Raw genomic sequence first — 22,817 nt, forward strand, 5'->3', positions numbered from 1 at the left:
TACTTTGTTTCTTTTATTGAAGTATATACAAAGAGAGATAACTCAAAATTGTTTTTTTTTTTATTATTCTGACCCGATTAGAAGTGAAAATAACTATGCCCAAGACAGGATGACAATAAGAAAATGCTAGAAATTGTTGTGTATGGTTATGCTTTGTCCAAAAGTTTTTGTTATCTCCTGTATTGTATATTGCTGCCATTGTCAAAATCCAAATCACACATAGATAGCCTTGTCCTATAGTTTATATCTGGTGTAAACTTGTGTTTTTTGTATGTCTTAGATTCTAACTCTTCAAGTTCTTATATAAATTCAGATGCGTTGCAATTCTTTACATATAGGTAAAGGCATATTTACAAAATGGTATTGAGCTTTGCAAATGAGTGACATGTATTCGTTGGATTATTGTTTAAGTTTCATCTGAAAAATACAGTCTTCAATGTTACTGACAAATTATACATTTGCACATTGCCATTTGAAACCACAAATATTATTCTACTGTAAATACACAGAGCAGCAATCCATGCCTTTCAAGTCTAATACTTTGTAAACATGGATCAGAAAAGTTGGAGGATCAATTTTATATGTACAGTAGCTACAAAGTTATCACCATTAAAAATTCCTGTTTTTCCTAATTTTTGGGTTTTTTTTTAATTAGATATTTTCAAACCAGATATTTGGGTTAAAGTAAAAACAAATCCCCAACATCCCTTTTCCAAAAAGCAGAGGGAAAAATTCTGCCTTTTCTTTATTATTCATTTGCACTATTGTTTTGTAAGTAGTTATACAGGATTATATTGACTTTAAATTGCATTAAATTTGATGGAAGTTCTAATTTAAATAAGTCATAAACAAGAAATTTATTTGAATTTACATGTAATTAAATTACATAATTAATTAAATTTAATTTATATTTAAAATTCTTTAAATTTGAAATTTATTGAAATTTAATTTATATTAAAAGATCTTTAAATCTCAAATTTATTCAAATTTAAATTATATCAAAACTTCTTTAAATTTGAAATTTATTCAAATTTAATTTATATTAAAAATTCTTTAAATCTCAAATTTATTCAAATTTAATTTACATAAACATTTCTTTAAATTAGAAATTTATTCAAATTTAGTGTATACTTAAATTCTTTAAATTTGAAATTTATTTAGATTTAAAAATACCTTTAAACTAGGTTGAAATTTGGGAATTTATTTGCAATATTAAATTTAGTTTAAATCTATATTAAATTAGAAATTTTCCAGCAAAGTAAATGCATAATATTTTTTGTAATTTGAAATTTAATATGCATAACATATGCATTTAATTTTATATTAAATGCATCATTTCATGCAGTGAGACTTTGACAAAATTTATTATAGGGACGGATACAGCCATTCTAAAAGGGGGTCCCAACCCAGAGTAAAGGGGGTTCAAACTATATGCTCCCATTCAAATGCATTGACCGTCCAAAAAAAGCGGGAGGTTCCATTCACCCGTTCCCCCTTGAATCCACCACTGCAAATTGTGTACTTTCAAATCGATGTATGATAAAATCATAACTGAAAGGAACGGAAAGGGTTATAAATTGAGTTTGGATTAATTGCGTTTGAATTTCTTTCCCTCAATGATATGCGTAGAGAAAGATGTATCTTACCAAAATTAAAAATGTTTTATTAAATAAACAGAAAATACGTTTCTCTTTCCAAAATTTTCTGACGTCAGACACACAAATCAATGAATGTCATGAATGTGTTTGTAGATAGATGTTTTTGTGTTCTGTTAAATTGTTCCTTTTAAAATTGTTATACGATGATGACTGATGTACCGATATTTTTTTAATTGTTTTTACCATTCAAAATCACTTGTAATGAAGTTCAGATAATGTTTTATGGGGGCAGGGATTCCGGCCACCTAATGTAGTCAGTGCGGGATCCAGATAGTCCATAAAGGGGATTTTATCTGCCTAAGAGGGGAGGGTCGTGAATGTGGTGGTTAGCAAAAGCACTACAAACACAAAGGTTCCTGGTCGATCCCCGTTTCGGAGAGAAAATGTCAGGGACTGAATTTTCGGCTCTCCCTTGACACCATTTAATTTCGAGTATGGGCTTGAGATACGTTGATAGTCCGTCGGAAGGGGACGAGATACGTTGATAGTCCGTCGGAAGGGGACGATATATGGCTAATCAGTGTTAAGAAAGAACAATAGCTCTTGCAAGTAAAATACACCTTTGTAAATTTTGAAAAAGAGTAGACAGGCTAATGCCGCAAGAAAATCCTACAAGACAGCACTCGCAATAGCATAGTGGAAAGGGATTAATATTAAGTTGAAATAGCTTGTTCCCAATCAACTTTAGGCTTTATTTAAACTGAAGAGGGGAACCGCTCCAGTCATGATTCAGTGATTTCCTATATATTTAACCATTTTTTTCCCACATAGGTGGTGGGGATATCGCGGATCATCATCGCGGCCTCCCGGCTTAATCTGCTATATGGATCAAAATATATGATAAATGCATTTACTTTTCACAATCATCAGTCCGAACGTTGGCTACTAAGAGGTCTCGTTTTTTCTTGATCCGCGCCTGAAGTTTGTTGTTGAAAAAAAATAGTACTAGAATTAAGGGTGTACACCTCTGAGGAGCCAAAAATTTCTAGAATTAAACTCTTTTTCTTAACCCGCTTTTTGGGTTTATATGACTGTAAAAGGGTAGTTGGTGAAGAAAAAACCTATGGTGGTGCACTCTTTTTTTTTTTGCTATAGCCCTTTGAAAGAACACATTTTTAATGATTTTCTAATTTTTCATCAATTTTTACTATTTTTTTGGCTATTATCGTGATATATCACAGTTCCACAACATTTTTCATGCTTTCAATAAAGATGAAGTGGACCAATATGAATAAACCCAAATTGAAAAAAAAACTATAGGAAGGTGTGTAATATAAGAAAGTTTAATCACATTGTGATGGTGTTTTTTTTTGTCAACTGATTTTGTAAATTTTGATTAGGGCGAAAAGAAAATAGGTCGAACAATGTTTTAGGGCGAACGGGTCCGTATTTTTATGTATTCGGAAGTCCTCTGGTCATATTCGGAAGGGCTCATGAGCTTTCTTTGCTTTGAATGCGCGCGAATTTTCATTTTGTTGATATTCGAGAAATAAGGTGAGAATGTATTTAAGATTATTTAACCATGCTTTTTTTTTATTAGAATGTGTAAGTATTGAACAAATTAGTACCTTGATATGGTATTTGTACTTACCATGGATATCATATTCATCGAAAGACAGAACCCCTGGACCTTCTCTTGTTTTGCAAAATTCCTGAGGATATGATTTTTCAGTGCAAGAATCGGTGTATGCGTAATACATATGACTCTTTAATGCAAGAAGATACCATCAGTAGTAAGACAGACAATATTATATACAGGGATCTCCATGGCCTGTTTAAGGTTCATGTGGACCCTATGGCTAAAATGGCCGTATTTTCACGTCAAAATTTACTCTGAGTACAGACAAACCTGCGCATCTGTAAAAAATTTCAGGCATAGCATGCCCTAGATAAATAAATTTCAAATATGTTTTATGTTTTAGAAAAATAAAAACTTACCAGGATTTTGCCGTGCACTTTTTTTCATTCCTCCGGAATGTGCCAAAATAAACTAAGTTGGGAAACAGGTTTGAGAACTTCCCCACAGGTAATAATTGAAGTGAGCTGTATTGCTTGACATGGATATGAGATGGACAATAGATACCTGACAATAATTGGTTATTTAAACTGTGTACATGAGTGGACCATATCAAGGTAAACTCAACTGTCTGTTAATTTTATCATCTTCTGCAGGGACGAAAAAAAGTGTACGGCACAATCCAGTTAAGTAATGAATTTTCTAAATCATACAATGCATTTGAATTCTATTTATCTAGGGCATGCTATGCCTTAAAACTTTTCCAGATGCACAGGTTTGCCTGTACTCAGAGTAAATTTTGAGGTGAAAATACGGCCATTTTAGCCATAGGGTCCACATGAACCTTAACGATGGCGCCCCGCCATCGTTCAAATGTCTTGCGCCATCGTCAAATGACTCGCTCCATCGTTAAATTGTCTTGCGCCATCGTTAAATTGTCTTCCGCCAACGTTCAAAACTTCATCATTTTTTGTAGCCCGACGCCATTTTTTTATCAATTATAATCAAATGCATGTAATTGCATAACCCTTAGGCTTTTTATGTTATAATCCAACACAGTTCTAACGCCTGAGGGATATCCGGATTAAGATCGCTAATCCCTTCAGGGGCGGATGCAGGAATTTTCGAAAGGGGGGGGTGCTAACCCAGGGCACCCAGGGCAAAGGGGGGGGGGTGCAAAACATATGTCCCGATACAAATGCATTGATCGGCAAAAATAAAGGGGGGGTGCGCACCCCCGGAACCCCCCCTGGATCCGCCACTGCACTTGTACCTGAGCTTGTTCAGGTAGATCAACAAACCAGACAGGAGAATACTATCTGAGGATAGACGATCCATTTGTCGAATTAATCAACTAAGTTTCAGCAAATGATTATGATAATTTAGATTAAATAAATTAATTAATAATCCAGTTACAAAGAAAACAGTTTAACAAGTCGAACACGTGCTTTATTTTGACTTACGATCACTTACACAATCAGCATCCCCCTTTTTTAAGAAGTACAAAATAAGACGCAAAACAGTAAATATTATTTCATCGCAAATAACTCGAGTACTGCTGTAACGATAATTTAGAATTTAAAAGTTTAAAAGTAAAAACTGTAAAGAAATATCGTATCGTAATTCCGAATTCATTTCGTATATTACAATCAAATTGATACATCCGCGTTTCCGGTTTCTATTCAGACTTGAAAGATGCATGTTGCACAGCATCAATTTGTCAGATAAAGTCATTAAAAACCTTTTCATTTGCTTTACAAATCTCTTTAACCTTTTACATAACCCGTACAAATCGTTTTGTTGTTGCTGCAAATCAGCCATGCCTGTAATGGGTTCTGAACTTGACAGTGTCCATGAAAAATAAGCTCCACATCATATGATTTTTAACCCCCATAACAATTACCAAAAATACAAGAAATCTACATGGGGACCTTCATGACAGCTTTTGGTCATTCTCGACTAAGGGGGGACCATGAAGACTTGGCATTTGAATGGTTAAAAACGGCAATAAATGAACATATTGATACTTCTAATTCTATGATGAAAATTCAAATAAATATAATTTAAATAAGCAATGATTTAGCATGTTCACCATTCCTTGTATGGACGGATAAAATACTTCCGATTGCGCTACACTGTACAGCGTAGACGGTTTGTAATGGTGAAAGTTCCTCCATGGTTGAATTTTCATCCATGGAGATCCCTGATATATAGTCAAATTGAAGACAATGGTCCAGAAAACTTTGATTCTTTACCAAACACTACATGTAGCAACTGTAATCTGTAATATACATTCTGCCAATGTAGGCACACCTCTTCCGAGTATTGGTTTTTCACATCATGAATAAAAATATCTTCCACCAATATCACTATACACTATATACATTGTACATCATATTCTTGACGATAAAATTGGGCTTAATGTCAATATCATCAAATCATTAAATATTTTAAAATCTAAAATATTTTTATAAAGATATCACTGTTTGAGAGTAGACAACCAATCGACACTTAGGATTCATAAAATGTTATTATCTACTTTCTTTTCTTTTTCTTTATATCATCTAATTGCAACAGTCTATATCTTTCACAATGGAGATTGTAACATAATCGCCTACATTTTGGATCTATAATGTTCTGTATCACTTTAAAAACTTTTTCATTTCTTAACATTGTCATGTAAGTAAAGGGATCTATGATCAGTTGTAAAATGTCAAAATGTTCACCTTTCATATTAAAAGCAGCTAACTCTTCACTACAGGAATTAATTAAATCTTCCAAAATTGGGTTTCTGATATCTTCTAAACTTTTACACGTTAATAAGAAATGTGGTAAAGTTTCTTCTGTTTCATTACACAGTTTGCATATAGACAGTTCTGTATTACTTTTAAACTTGGCTCTAACTGTTTGCAGAATGTAACTCCCATCAACGAAGCTTCAAGAATTCCTGCTCCACTACGGCACTAGTCAGCTAGTATTAAAGGGTACAAGTCAAATCGGCAACTGGTCAATTCGGAACCCATAGAAAAAGTCAAATCGGCACCTGATTAAATTGGCACCTATTCAAAGTTAATTCGACATCAAATTATATTTGATATAGTAATAAGTATCCAGGAATGTTGATAAGTTGTTCATCTAAGGCTATTTTCTTATTTTTTCTGTAGACTTAGCTTTGATTTTTTATTACCATGTATTGTCAAGCTTGGTTACTCATTATTGTTTCTCAGTCACTCAATGTATGATGCTGTCCCATACTTATCTTGCTGACCTTTTTGTTTACATTCAAATTCCAATGGGGTCAAAATCATGTGATCTACCCAACTAAATTGCTCTATTAGGTGATTTTTCAGTCGATGGCAAAATAAATGTAAATTGTTTTTTCAGGGATGATTCCACTATATAGTTAAGGGCCACTGAACGGCCCTTAAATCAGCCAGCATCTATCTGCCCTGAAATTTTCAGACAAATCGGACAACCTGTTGTTGGGTTGCTGCTCCTGAATTTGTAATTTTAAGGAAATTTTGCAGTTTTTGGTTATTATCTTGAATACTATTATAGATAGAGATAAACTGTAAACAGCAATAATGTTCAGCAAAATAAGACCTACAAATAAGTCTGCATGACCAAAATTGTCAGTCAACCCCTTAAGGAGTTATTGCCCTTTATAGTCAATTTTAACAACTTTTTCGTCATTTTTTGTAACTTGTACAAAAATCTTCTTCTCTGAAACTACTGGGCCAAATTTAAACTAACTTGGCCACAATCATCATTGTGGTATATAGTTTAAAGAATGTGTCCGATGACCCCACCTACATTTTTGTACCAAACAAAATGGCTGACATGGCTAAAATTAGAACATAGTGGTAAAATGCAATTTTTTGCTTTATATCTTTGAAACTAAGACATTTCGGGAAAATCTTTCAAGATTTAAATGTCCATCAGAATAAGATCTATCCCCTCACAAATTTTTAGATGAATCCTACAACCCGTTGTTGGGTTGGTGCCCTAAAATTGGTAATTTTAAGGAAATTTTGCAGTTTTTGGTTATTATCTTGAATACTATTATAGATAGAGATAAACTGTAAAAAGCAATAATGTTCAGCAAAGTAAGATCTACAAATAAGTCAAATAACCAAAATTGTCAGAGAACCCCTTAAGGAGTTATTGTCCTTTATAGTCAATATTGAACAACTTTTCGTCATTTTTGTAACTTGTACAAAAATCTTCTTTTCTAAAACTATGGGCCAAATTTAACCAAACATGGCCACAATCATTACTAGGGTATCTATTTTTAAAAAGTGTCTAATGACCCCGCCTACCAACCAAGATGGCCGACATCAGTAAATACAGTAACAGGTGGATCCTAAACAAATGTGTTACTAGTTCAGTGATAATGGACGTCATACTAGATACTTTTTTTTTTTTACAATTTTCCAGTTTTAGAAATCATGTTTTGTGATGGAATTAAGTCATACTTTTGTATATAAGTTTTATGCAGATATTCCCTGGAAAGTGTTTTATTTATTTCATTGAAGTCAAATTTAGATAAGATTGAAATAAAATTTGAGTCTGCATCCTTGGCAGTCTGTTTGGTTCAAATATTTTTTAATTCAACTATATTTTGAACTATAAACATGATAAAATCTTTCCTTTATACAAAATAACCTATTTTTAGAAGGCATGCGTGAAATCAATTTATTAATTACAATCACAATTTGTAACGTATGTTTATTGTACAATGTAGTTTCATGGCAAAATCATAATTAATTGAAAGACAAAAACTGTAATGAGCTACCAATCAAAAAGTATAAGAATCATTCATATAAAAAAAATCTAGGCTTATTAGCTCATCATCAGTATACCAAAAGAAAAAAGCAGATATATGAGATTACTTCAAGAGTAAAAAATAGTGCACATGGAAATGCAGAAAAAATTGTAACCTTAAAAATCTGGTCGCGCACTAAATACCCCATGGAGATTTTCAATAGTTGGCAGGTCTGGAACTCTTGAAACAAAGAAACCCAACTCTTTTAACTGGTTTCTTGAAGTCTCCTCATCAAATTTATTTCAAATTTTACAGTACATTTTGTATTTTGAGAGCTGAGTATGAATTACAATTGTCCAAGATTGGTAGAAACTAAAACAAGTGAATTATATCATACATTTTTCGTATCTGAAGACCATGCTTAATGCTCACACCCATGACAAATCTCGGGTTTAATTTTAAAATTTTTTTTGAATTGTTTAGATCAGTTCATGACATGACAATGAAGGTAGCGTAAAAATACCATCACATGTATGAACCTTTTACAAGAAACATATTATATACCATGTATACATGTATATAATAACACTTATGAGAAACATTATATATTTACAGGTGGCACTAGTACTAGTGTTGCCCATGGATGGCAGGTAGAAAGAATGTAATAAGTTGCATATTGTAATGTCATAGAAGAGGAAAGGAAAATGGTAATTAAGAATATCAAATGGTAGAGGAAGAATTCATGAAGGTCATGTATAAATTGGTTCAGCACTATAAAAGTGATTGTTTTTGCAGTTTTATAGTTTTAATACCTTTAAAAAGTACACAAAAAGCCTAGCTGAGAGATTTTCTGCTATTCCTCACTTATTTCCACAAGAATCTGATGGGTTGGAGATTTTTTATCTGACCATTCCCATTTTATTTACTTAGGTATGAGGTTCTCTGCTGATTTTTTAATTTTTTTTTACAGATTTTGATTGGATAGAAGATTCTCCAAAACTCTGTTCTGACTTTTTAAGGTGGTACCTAACACTACAGGGAGATAACTCTGTAAAATCAGCTAAACATTTTAGTTACGTTGTGTTGTTTAGGGAATATTAAGCTTCTCAATGATCAAAAATAAGTGTTTGTCAAACTGCTATATAACCAGTGTAATTTTTCTGATAAAACGGTTTGTTCAAATTTTTTGAAATTTTAATATTTTTGTAAAAGGGTCAAAGTAAATACTTTGTCTAAATTTTAAGAAAATTAAACGACCCAAATTAATTTTAGCTAAAGTGTTGGGTACCACCTTAATAAGAGTTTGAATTGACATAATTTCTCTGTTGATTTGTCCCAAGTGTTTGATTGGATAGAAGATTTAACAAATTCTCTGATGATTTTCTGTATTTATTTGATTGGAAGGGAGATTTTCTAGAGACTTTTGAATTTTTGGAACATGCATATATGTTGATCTGGCTCTGAGATTTTTTGCAATTGTTAGTTCACCTGTCCTGTATGAGTGTTGGACTTGATGGGAAATATTTTGAAATTCCCTGTCCGCTTTTTCCTGTATTCTTTATTGAATAGGGGACTTTTCACAATTCCTGTTTTGTTTTCAGATTAGATTTGCTGCATTAAATTACAGTTCTAGTGAAGAAGACAGCCAAGATGCACAAGAAAGAGCAGCCACAAAAGAAGCTGAGGTATAATATTTAGGCTAGAGGTCAAGTAAATAAGCAATTCAGTTCAGGTTTGATTTCCAATATCAAGACATGGGATATAATTAATAGAACAAGACTTGACCTGGCCCTTGTAATTGATTTTGAATGAATAACATCATTGTGATTATCTATGATGTCAGGGTCTTTGCATGAATTAAAATTGACATTGGCAAAATAATACATTTTCTTTTACGTGTAAAAAAAATTGTACATAATTGTAGATCAAATATAGTTCCATTAAGTACTCATAATAAATGACAGCATTACCTAATCATGAATCTTAATTTTGATCAAAAACCATGAAAATTAGGCCACTGTCAGGTGTCCTGTTTCTGACTGAGATGTAAACCATAATTTAAATGGTGGTGTTCCTTATATCTTGTTAATTGTTTCACACTCTCTCAAGTCAGGGTCTTTTAAAGCTAACTATACAGCGTGGACTTTTCTGAAGGCTGTATGGTGACCTGAAATTGTTTACATATTCATTCTATTATAACTAGTATATATAGTCAGCAAAATGCAGTTGTTACTATTAATAGCTGAAAAGAGAACCTTATAACTTAAAAAAATAAATACTATGATTTTATTCGGTCATTGAGCAATTGATATCAGATAAAGAACAGCTAAATTGTACCAGATGTTTTTCTTTCTCATTCTCACTAATTTATTGATACAATGCAGTAAATGTTTTTTTTATAGGAGTCTGAAGCTTTTATGCTGTACAACAGAGCCTTAAGTTTACAGAGACAAGGAAATAATGAACAGACAGAGGAAGCTTTTAGAGAACTATTAGAACATCCATTTATAACTGAGGTAAAATCTTTCAATCTCATTCTCATAATCACTATAGGTCATCTAGGTGGAATTAAACTTTTACAAATATATTATCTGTTAAATGTTTTGTGTGCACAGGTACAATGTTTTGAGCTAGCAGTAAGAGATAGAAATATATTTTTTTGTCAATAGTTGATAAATATACAGTGGTTGTTAATTTTTCTGATTTCTTGATAATGATTACACCAATTATAGCAAAATTTTCTCTGTTAACAGTATTGATACTATATATGCATATGTTGATAGTGTTAATGAGACATTTAGTCTGTTTATTCATGAATGTATAAATAATATAAGTCTAAGATTCAGGAGTCCGTTTCACAAAATACCTTACGATCCAAATTGATCGTAAGTCATGAACAATTCAGTATACTTAGGACAAATCTTAGTCGTAAGTTTTTTTGTGAAACCGACTCCAGATTAACTTGTCATTTCTATTTCTAGGCATTAGAACAGGTTCGAGATGATATTGAAGGATCTACCCATCCGGCTTTACAGCTGTTGTATTCCATACATAAAAACATTGCTAACATGGCTCTTCATAGAAAAGATTATAAAGCTGCCCTTCTGTCATACATTGAGGTATTGTTAAAATATAAAGCAAAAAAAAAAAAAGCACAAAGCAAGATTATCAGAAGGAAATTGTTAACATTAAGAAAAACCTTAAATACAAAATGTTTATATATGTAAATATTAAGCCAATATATGTCTAACCTGCTACAAATATTACTGGAGGCAAAACTTTTTTGCCATTCTAGATGTTTACAGAAAATTTTTGCAGTGGAATTTTAGCTTAATGGGAGTCATGAGAATAATAAGGGGAAAATTCAGCAATATTTTATATTGATCCTCTCAGACAATATGTTAAAACTTTTCTGATAAAAATATGACCTTAGTCTGCATTTAGTAATCACATGATATTTAAAGAGAGAAATTATTTTGTTTTTTAATTTAAATTTATTTTTGTAGTTTTAAAATTTGAAGGATTTAGATGAATTATTTAAAAAGAAAATGAAATGGATTTTAATGAACAACATTGATGTATTTCAGGCTGTGAAGATAGATACTACAGAAGTAACAGTTTGGTATAAGATAGGAACTATAGCTAAACAGATATACAACTTTCCTTTAGCTAGAATGGGATTTGAAATGGTAATTATATGTCTTGTTTTAATTAATAGTAATGATATTAACGATTAACAATGCATTAGATTGATCAACCTAATCCTTTCCTTTTTGGGGTAGATAGTTATAAAGATCAGGAATGCAACAGCAATCTTTTTCCACAATCAATTACAATCATTGTAGAACACAAATTATTTATTTTCAAAAACATTTGAGGTAATAATGTTCAGGTTTGAAGCTGTATGTGTCAGTTCCAATGAATACCTGCATAGAATTGATATGCAAAAGTTTGTAAGAATTCCAACACTGAAACATGATTTCTTTTCACAGATTATTGGTAAGAAAGTTATCTAAATGAAAAGGAAGGTTAGCAAACAACTGACCTTGTTAATCAACGATGCATGTAATCGGCTGTAAACTTACAACAAGAATTTGTTTTAATTTGATTATCAATTCGAATTGTTAGGATGACTTTAATCTCGTTTGTAGAAATACACCATATCAATTTGAATCAATATTTAGGTCTTGAAAGATTAACTAAATGTTTTATCCGATAAAAAGAAAAAAATGATAAAGCAATATTTTTTTTTATTCTGACATGTGTATATTTGTATTTCAGGGTCTACAGTGTAACCCTAACCACTGGCCTTGTCTAGATAATGTGATCACTTTATTGTATGCTATGAATGATTACTGGTGTAAGTTTTTACTATAGAATCTTAAGGATGCTCTATGGTGATGCTTAAAATTTTTGTAAGATGTCAAACACCTTGGTTTTCCCTATGAAACAGGGTAAAATATTTTGACCCAAAACATCCATTTTTCTTTTCATATATTACTTCAATAGCTCATAAAAGGTCTTTTACCAAAATGTAAATAGATTCTAGAATTGGATAGCTAATTTATACCAATGCAAATATAAGGTAAAAGTCTGAGTCAGCATTATCCAACCATTTTATTTTAATCAAATATCTAGAAACGGAGCTCCATAACCTATAAATATTTTAAGCTTATTTTGTTCCTTTAACTAATGGTTTATTGACTTCTTGTATCAATTTTGATTATTATTTTTTTAATTTTACCTAAGTACATCCTTAAACACACTAAAGGTAGATCATAGGAATATTTTCCTTGAAATAGAATTCTTATTCATATTTCGCCTTCGGTCTCAAGTAATGAATTAGCTTAACTTCTCTATGAGGGGTGAAGCTTACATATAATATCTCTGTTTAAAGAAACAAACTATACCCATAGCTGGCCAGTGACCTTGACCCTAGTATATAAGCACCTGTTCCATAATAACTTGTCATTATTTTTCTAGAGGGGTGAAGTGAACACTTCACTTGAATTCTTTTTAGTTATTTTATTTTTATCTTAAATTTGGGAGAGAGTTACTAAAGTTACATTAACTTGTCTACGATGTACGACAAGTTCTATTAAATGTTATTTTGTTATTTAGAAATAATACTTCCTCAATTGTCTACGATGTATGACAAGTGTTGATGGAAATGAATTTAAAAATTTCTTGTCTACGATGTATGACAAGTGTTCATGGAAATTAATTAAATATTTTATTGTCTACGATGTATGACAATTTTATATATTCATTAAGTTTTTGCCTTAGTACACTACGATGTACGGCACATTTGTTACTTAATTCATACTCCTGTTTGTTAAACAGGTAGATATTTAAAAGTATTTCTATTCACCTGAAGGTCGTGAGTACTCTTCACAATTTACACGTGTTTTACCTGCACAGGTACACATTTTTGTATTACAATGGCTGAATTTGTTTATGCAAATGTATTGTTTTTGCAAGATGTTTAGAATGATGTTTTAGAAATTAAAGATGATAAATTTAATAGGAAAACAAGAGGTATTTTGAATAAATCCTCTTCTTAAACAGTTATAAAACCTAGTAGTTTTATAAAAGATCATAATGGCATGGCAATTGGAAATAATTGACAAAGCAACAGAACCTGTAAAAAGTAAGTTTTTAAATCTAGTGCTACTTGTATAGCTTCAAAATCTACTTGATTTGTGAATGTTTCTCACGAAAGTGCTGTTGAGTTTTAAGATAGGCATGTACATGTACATGTATATTGATACATTGACTCATTATTATTAATGTAGTAAAGAACCTGTATGAATCATGAGGTTTGAGACAGTTTTACTGCCTTCAACTCAAGCAGAGTTTGTAGAGAAACCTGCTGCTATATTTGATTTTTGCCATTAGAGGCTTACTTCAATGAAGATTTAGTTCTATATTTTGATCTGAACTACTGAAATGATACTGTGTTTGTACCTCCTTTTGGAGTTTGTGCCATGGCTGATGATAGTCCAGTCGGAGTTGAATTTGATTCATCTTTTGATCCTGCATTAAGGTTTTCAGAAGCCTTTAAGGCTTCTATTAGTGAGATTAATGGTCCATTATCTCATCCTGTTTGTTGAACAGTTTAATCATGATTTTGCTTTGAAAATCCCAAAATTGTAAATATTACTACCATGTCAGCAAATATAAAATCAGGAAAATATAAAGTTCATAGAGGTAATACTATCACACTGAGAACTGTGACAATCCTAGTGTGTCGAGGATAAATAAAAAATCGAAATGGCACTGCCTAGACAGGCCCACTCTGTGGTTTCAAAGATGCAGGAAACCCAGAGATACTTTATTAAGGGGTTGATCATCACCCCTATTGTTGAGTTGGCTATTTCTTGTTGTAAGAATGGGCCATTGGATCTTGATAGTACAAGGATTTTATTGTAAAATTCTATTTGTTTGTTTGACCATGGGTTTCTGGTTAGACCCATAGGAGATGCTCAGAAATATTTAGATGATAAAACTTATTTGTAATTCTGTTGTGATAGTTGCTTTATCACGTTTCTAGTTATGATTGCATGAAGCAAACTTAGTGTTTATACAAAGATTCTGAAGCAAATTCTAGATTCCTTGGAAGAGGTTCCAGGTCTAGCAATTAATTTACTCCCAGCTGTTATGGGAAAGGCAATATCAGTTTTTTAACTGCAGAGGCTCTGTTGGTCAACAGGGCGACTATACTAGTAGGCAATTCCCTTCATTGAGAGGGAGAGGGTTTCAAAAAGGGAACAGGGAATCTCGAAGAGGTCACATTTCTCAACCAGTTGCTATATATACAGTATAGATAACTTAAATATTATGATTTGGAAAATGTTACTAATGATCTATTGATATTAGATTTAATAAGAAATGGTTATAAAATTATTTTTAATGATGTACCACAAGGTTCATCATTTTTGAATTAAATACATTTCACCTTTCATAAGGATGAATTAATTTCAGAAGTCCAAAAATTGATAGCTAAGGGAGCTATTTAAGAGGTTGATCGATCAATGGAAAATCAGTTTATTTCCTATATTTTCTTAGTTCCTAAGAAAGATTGGTCTTCAAGGCCTGTATCTATTTGATAAATTCAAACATACTTTAAGCTTGTTGTTAATCAGCATTTGGAGCAGGACCATTTATCTTTTGTTTAGAATTAAATTTTTAGGATAAATATCTATATATATATAGAGAGAGAGCTAACATCTATAGATCACACAGATGCATATTTAAGTTTCATTTATGATTATATCACATTTTCCTGATTCATGTGGAAAAGACATTGATATATGATATTTATGTTTTTGTTTTGGATTGGCTTCTGTATCAAGAGTTTTTACTAAGGTTTTAAAACCTGTCTATGTATTTATGAAATAATGTCACTTGAAGTATATACATGCTATAGTTTATACATTGATGATTCTTTTATTATGGATCAGAGTTTAGATGATTGTATTGTGAATACAGAAGAAGTGGTGCAAATGCTTGATAAGCTGTGCTTCGGAAGAAATTTTGAGAAGTTGGTACTCATTTCTTGGATGCACATTGTTTTCCTTTGTCTCATTATTGATACTGAGCTATTTAAGTTTTTTCTGACAGATGAGAAATAGTAATATTATCTCCCTTGGGAAATTCTTCTTAAATAGAATTGTGTAACTGTATTATAGATGATTTACATCATATATTGGTTTTGTGACGAATGCTTTTAATGCAGTATCTGTGGGAATGTTACATTGCAGAAACATGGCGAGAAATAATGTTGAAACACTGTAGAGTTGTTACAGTATTTATTTTCATCAATACATGTAGGTGAATTTTTTTTTAACATTTTAAAATCAGAAATTAAAAATTTGATTTATAGACCCATCCAAATAAGTTTTTGGATTGGACCAGATTCCTCATAAGAAGGATTTGGGATCCAAATTTGAAGAAAATGTTTCTGTTGGTAGATGGAGCTTCTTTAAGAGTATGCGCTCATTTCATATAGATTTCATAGTATTGTTGGCTATATTTTTCTTTTGGAGGAAAAAGTTTTAGTCACAGAGAGTTATACAATCAGAAAATACTTTTTCAGTAGCTTTTATTATGCAATAGGAGGTAAAACTTCGTTGTCACTTAACATGCTTACTACAAATATTTCATTATTTGGGCTTGGTGTTCAAGAAAGAACATTTTTATCACAGCTCTTTATATTCCTGGTAAGAAAATTTTGATGCTTATCATATGGTTAAAAAATTTACAGATTCAAAAGGATGGCAATTGAAAGAAGATATATTTGTTTTGTTGTTATCACGTTTTCATTTTCAAATCTGTAGAGAATTACTTCGTTGTCTTTTGACCAACAAGCTCCTTTCAGAGATGTTTGTATTTTTCATGGTCAGAATTAAGACCTTATATTTTCCCATCTTTTTCATTGTTGGGGATAATTATAAAGAAAATTATTAGTGATAAAGTTCAGAAGGCTCTTTTGATTATCCTTTTTGGCCTGCTCAGAGTTGGTTTTCTTTGCTAAGACCAATTTTAATTTATTTGCCAGTTAAACTGCTAAGCATAAAAATTAGTAACAATGTTGCATACTGAAGATAATGTCTTTCTGTCAGGAAGAGACTTAATTCAACTGTGTATTGTAAAAAATATAAGTGAAACAACACCTGAAGGGTTGATTGTGCAGTAGGGTAAAAACGTGTGTATTATACTCAGAAATCACTTTAATATAAACAGGAGATTTCAGAATCATTTGTAAAATATATTTACACTTCATCTTGGAGACCATGCATCTATAATCAAGCATTATCAATATTTTTTGAGAAATTTCATTATTTGGTGTGTTCAAAGAGAACCAATTCCTTATCACCATCTAAAAAGGATGTTATTGATTATTGAATTTTTTGTAAAACACAAGCTTTTCATATTCAGCATGTTTAATGTGAATTTTCCTTGTTCTATGTTGAAACAGACTTTATCCTTTAAGAAATAGATGTTACTTAATTTGTTTGTTTACTACATGTATTTGTGGAAGGTTGCTTAAACCTGAATCTGCAATTGAAGAGTTAGATACTCTTTCACTTGGGAGATGAATTTAGTGCTATCTTTTTTAAGTTCTTAATATTCATTGGAGAATTTAACATTGAAGACTGTCTTTTATACTTGTGTCTTTATTTGCCTTGACTACAGCTGCCTTAAAGTACTATCTTTATCAGCTGTAGATTTACATTCTATGTTTCTTCATTCAGAGACATGGCACTTTATTTTTTCATATACATGAGTTTTTGAAAAATACTAGATCTGTTAGTTAGTTTACCTAACGAGGTGATCAAAGGTTTTGATAAACTAAAACTTTGTGTTGTTAAGACAATGATTTATCATGTTTTGTGTACAAAATAGGTGAGAGAATTCATCTAAGTCTTTTCGTAAAGTTTAGATAGTTAGAGAGAGTTCTAATTTTATCCGAGGTTTTAAGGTTAACTCATTTAGAGGAACCTCTTCATAGGTGCATTTAGCTTCAGAATGTTCTATTAAGGACATTATGGCAACAGTTTTGTCTGGACATATGATCAAACCTTTTACAAGTTCTATAACAGGAAAGTGAATAATATCAGTACTAAAACGCTTTTCTTCAGTTGTAGTTACTGTGATTGTGATTTTTATCCTTTATTAAATGTTGGCATTTATATAAAAATTGTTTTTAGTTTGTGTCTACACTTTAAACAAGCTAATTCATTACTTGAGACCGAAGGCGAAATATGAATAAGAATGTTCCTTCATCCAAGCATATCTTGGATGTGCAGGATGAAGGTCATTCTTAGAATATGAGCCTGAGGCTCGAAAGTAATTAATTCCCACCCTAGGGATTATCAGTCAGACCCACCCTTTTCCACTGGGTTTTATATTTGGTCGACACAAACTTGCTTTAAATTATGACAAGTTATTATGGAACAGGTGCTTATATACTAGGGTCAAGGTCACTGGCCAGCTATGGGTATAGTTTGTTTCTTTAAACAGAGATATTATATGTAAGCTTCACCCCTCATAGAGAAGTTAAGCTAATTCATTACTTTCGAGCCTCAGGCTCATATTCTAAGAATGACCTTCATCCTGCACATCCAAGATATGCTTGGATGAAGGAACATTTTCTTATACTTTTCCAAAATGAATATTTTACTATGCTTTTATCAAAAATATGATAAAAGTATGGGTCACCATTGTTATTTTCCAAATTATGAGTCGTTGAAAATTGCCTAAATTTGGTTAGATTGTTCATGAAAAAACATATTTGTTTTTCTTCCTACAAGTAAAAATTTCCACATTAGTCTGGTATATATTTTTTACAAAAAGAGTTATCTCCCCTTAAATGACTTATTTTAAAAAAATGATTCTAAAAACACAAAATTTGATATTTGTTATAATATTTGGAGTTATACGATAAATCACCAAGTTGTCTTTATATGAATAAACAGTCTAACCAATAAATTGCAAATCTGTCTCTAAATTTGCAGATGTGGGCAAACAACTATTCTGATTTTGTACTAGAATTGTACAATCCAAGATGGCAGTTACCATGCATTTACCTTAAATTTATTAAACAGAAAGGTGTTTGTAATGTGTCTAATGATAAAAATCTTCAATTGGGGAAGATTCAAATGATGCTATAAATCTTTGAAGTATTTACTGTTGTTAGATATCGATAAAAGAAAAGGAAGAGTATAAGCTAATTATACAGCAATCCAACAATGAAAACAACCAACTTCTTTGGAATATACAACTTTTGTGTCAAGCATGCTTTCTAACAGTATAAAAAAACTTACCAAAGTTTAGTATTTATGTATGAATTGTACTCAAAACACCTGATTCATTATGGGTTTATTGAATTAACTGCTGTATGGACCTAAGTGCCTTAACACCATTTGATGAATTATCTTTTTTAAATTTTACAGACTGTCTTTATTACATATCAAAGGCCCTTGTGAAAGACCATGGATATACTAAAGGTCTTGTTCTCAGAAGTCAGATCTTCAAAGAGGATCCATCACTTAGAGAAACTACAATAAACATGTTCAAAGATTGGTAAGTTCTTATGTATAGCATTTAATTTTAAGTCTTCTTCTCTACATTTAATATGAGGCAGGTGTTCATTGGACTTCCATTAGAGTGTTTCAAAATGTTGGACGTTGATTAGAGAGTGGGGTAGGAGGAGTCCAGATCCTGTATTCCCGGGCTTAAAAACACGAAATCTTGAGGTTTTGAATTTTAAACAATTTAAATCCTGACGTCTGAAAATCGAAAAAAAGAATTCCGGATCCCAAAAGGGTCAATCCCTGATTTCCGAGCTTAAAAACACCCGGTCCCGGAGTCCCGATAAAGGTCCTATCACCCCTCATTAGAGAATGTGACGTCAGATTTGAACGTCGATTTGAGGAACGGACGTCGATTAGGGACTGGATTTGATTAGGGACCGGACAACGATCTGAGTCTAACATATATAAGAAAAAAACATGTTTACTAGAATTTACCTTTTGGTTCATTATTAATTTTAGGGTATCTGCTTTTAGATAGGTTTCTGACATATTGATTATGCCACATTTTGCACTTAGCTCTATGTATAGGTCTAGTCCAACTCTCTGTAATTGGTGAAATATATCAGAGAAAAAGTCAAAACCATAGATAGAAAATAACCTGACAACGTCATGGCTAAAAAATAAAATGACAAGCAGACAAATAATAGTACACAAGACACAACATAAAAATCTAAAAACTATGCAACACATAGTGTGAGTTAGTATTAATGACTGTCCTATGTTAGAGTATCATTTTATTTTATGATTTTTCAGTGACCCTGCTATAGATAACATAGAGATTGATGCTGAAGATAAGGAAGAGGTAAGTCTATTACTCCTGATAATAGGGAGAGGGGCAACCTGTTGCATAAAAAGGCTATGGATGACTGGCCCAATTAGCTTGTGTTCATACTGAAAACTACATGTGAACCCCCTCCCCATTGCAACTTATCAATAAAACTGTGAATTTGGTGTAATTTAAGTGCTACTTGAAGGTTTTCCTTATGCTCAGTTTAAATATTTTTTCACAAGTATATTACCTACCTACCCATGATAAATTGAGCATAGAAAGAATCAGCATTTTACTGTTTACCACTATCATGAAGCTATTGTGTCAAAATCAAATGAGACAGATATCAGTTGCAGTGGTCTCGTTAGCCCAAATTAGAAGGGCGCTGCGCCCTTGGTGCCCTAAGCCGCGCCCTGTGTGCCCTCAGTCGCGCCCTTCTGTCCTGACGCCGTTTTCTGAAAAACTCTTGTGCCGTTTTGGTAAAATTGCCTTTTGTTTCATCGATTTCTTATCAGAAGTTAAATTACATATATGACACCTGGTGATTGCCCCCAGGTAACGAGGTTAATCATGTCATTACAATCAATTATTGTGGATAAGACTTCAAATGTGTTAATTACTAGGTAATTTAATTAAGACAATGTACCTTTTTGTCATAAATATGATGAATGTGTCGGCATTTTCTTTTCGATCTCCAAGTCACAATGGAAGAGTGTATGAATGAAGACTTTCATGAATTTAGAATTGATTTGAAGTAATCAACTTTGCCTTCACAGAAACATCGTCCATCTCAACTTGTGAGCGACAAGCAGACGTAAACATGTTGGAAATTAAATTTGGAGTTACTTCCCCTGAAAAAGCTTATTACAAAATTGTGCTCCTAAAATAGTATTTAGCACTAAAAATAGGAAAAAATAACCAATTGAATACAAAGCAAGAGGCTGTCACAACGACAGCAAACCGGATTTATTAATATTTATTTGTGTCCTGGCAATATCACAAGAACCATTACTGATGAATGGTGAAAGTGAAAATCGTCAATATCAAATTTGACCTCCATTTTGTCAACAGTATCAACATATTAAAATTTGAAAAGCTTAGATTGAATGGTTCATGAGTAAATGCAACAACTTCAATGGAAACGCCATTTTACAATCTTTCAAGAACCATAACTCCTGAACGGTAAAAGTCAAAATCGTCATTATTGAACTTGACCTCTATTTTGCCATCAGTAACAACATATAAAAATTTCATTAGCTTTGGTTGAATGGTTCATGAGAAAATGCACGGACACGACTCGAAACACCATTTTTCAATCTTTCAAGAACCATAACTCCTGAACGGTAAAAGTCAAAATCGTCTTTATTGAAGTTGACCTCTATTTTGTCATCAGTAACAACATATTAAAATTTGGGAAGCTTTGGTAGAACAGTTCATGCGTAAATGCACGGGCACGACTGGAAACTCCATTTTTCAATCTTTCAAGAACCATAACTCCTGAACGGTAAAAGTCAAAATCGTCATTATTAAACTTGACCTCCATTTTGTCATCAGTAACAACATATTAAAATTTGGGAAGCTTTGGTAGAACAGTTCATGCGTAAATGCACGGACACGACTGGAAACTTCATTTTTCAATCTTTCAAGAACCATAACTCCTGAACGGTAAAAGTCAAAATGGCCATTATTGAACTTGACCTTCATTTAGTTGTCAGTAACAACATAATAAAATTTTAAAAGCTTTGGTTGAACGGTTCATGAGTTAATGCACGGACAACATTTGATTGCCGCCCGCCCGCCCGACTGCCCGGCCGCCCGCCGTACATCCCCAAATCAATAACCGACATTTTTGTCACAAAAATCCGGTTAAATTATATAAGAATGTTACCTTAAGGATACTAATTGTCCTTGAACATACAAAAAAAATATATTGCAATTTATTTTTGATAATCATACTTTTGGCAATCCATGTTTTATACATTCTCAACTAAGAAATATGTATTATTGCAATGTTAGAATGGTGTCAAGCTATCAACTTACAAAAATGGAAGTGTGCAGTTAAACTCTCATCACAAACGAAGCTACACTAAATAATATATTCCTAAACACAAACAATAAAAAAAGATTTGAGGGCCAAGCTCTAGATGAAAATTTTGAAATACAACTACATGTCATGTACATGTATGGTAAACTATGAGATGTTCAGTTTATGTTCTTTTTTTTTGAAGATGAGGGGGTGGGGGAGAATAGTAAGTTTGTTTTGCCCCTTTTGGTCAATAGTATGAATGTGTATTGCCATGTTATATAAACATGTAGTATGAATGACTTTTCTTATGCAAATTTTATAGAATAAATAATCATAACAACAACTAATGCATCTTTATTGACAATATATACAGTAAAAAAATATGTGAACTCGTGATACATGCAGGGACGTAGACAAAAGAAATGAGCAGTGCCTTCTATCATAAAAAAAGTGCCCTGCCCTCCACTGGCACCCTGCCCCTTTTGTATTCTAGCTAGAGCACTGAGTTGTATATATTTTTGTCCTTTTTTGTCCTTTTTTTTTTTATAATATGCATATTTCAGTCCTTGTTTAAGATAGTATTTGGCTAAATTTTCGCCTTTGATTTTATTAAAATAATATTTTAATATACGAAATTTTATGACATTTTATGATTCTATTTTTAGTTTATCAATGAGTGTTTAAAGCTGGCTGAGGAAAGAAGACAACTATCAAAGCCTAAAATGTTACAAATGGTCAAATTACCAGTCCCAATACAGTTATATACGTAAGTTTTAAAACTCATTTTATTAGACAAATAAATTTATCAAAAGTATAAGCCCTACAGTGTAAAGTTAGAATATGTAGATGCATGAGATAAAATCTATCCTGATGTTTCAGTTTTCAACTAAAGCTTCAAGTTTTCTGTTTGTGCAATTGTTACTTATCGTATCTGATATGTGTTATGATTAAAAGTTTTTTACAATGGTATTGTGGTCAACTTTA

General features: G+C 32.0%; 1 protein-coding gene across 1 annotated transcript in view; it reads left to right on the forward strand.

Annotated features, from left to right (window-relative positions):
* The first annotated feature begins 3,047 nt into the window (after positions 1 to 3,047).
* Positions 3,048 to 22,817, forward strand: part of LOC139481023 (calcineurin-binding protein cabin-1-like) — a 58,592-nt gene continuing 38,822 nt past the window's right edge. Inside the window, exons 1-10 of the mRNA XM_071264052.1 lie at positions 3,048 to 3,152; positions 8,555 to 8,646; positions 9,541 to 9,624; positions 10,342 to 10,455; positions 10,921 to 11,058; positions 11,527 to 11,628; positions 12,221 to 12,299; positions 18,898 to 19,027; positions 19,792 to 19,840; positions 22,499 to 22,599. Of these exons, the coding sequence (XP_071120153.1) occupies positions 8,644 to 8,646; positions 9,541 to 9,624; positions 10,342 to 10,455; positions 10,921 to 11,058; positions 11,527 to 11,628; positions 12,221 to 12,299; positions 18,898 to 19,027; positions 19,792 to 19,840; positions 22,499 to 22,599 (800 nt within the window). The 5' untranslated portion in view covers positions 3,048 to 3,152; positions 8,555 to 8,643. The remainder of the gene's footprint in view (positions 3,153 to 8,554; positions 8,647 to 9,540; positions 9,625 to 10,341; positions 10,456 to 10,920; positions 11,059 to 11,526; positions 11,629 to 12,220; positions 12,300 to 18,897; positions 19,028 to 19,791; positions 19,841 to 22,498; positions 22,600 to 22,817) is intronic.

The sequence above is a fragment of the Mytilus edulis genome, chromosome 7, assembly GCF_963676685.1.
Source record: "Mytilus edulis chromosome 7, xbMytEdul2.2, whole genome shotgun sequence".
Classification (NCBI taxonomy): Eukaryota; Metazoa; Mollusca; class Bivalvia; order Mytilida; family Mytilidae; genus Mytilus; species Mytilus edulis.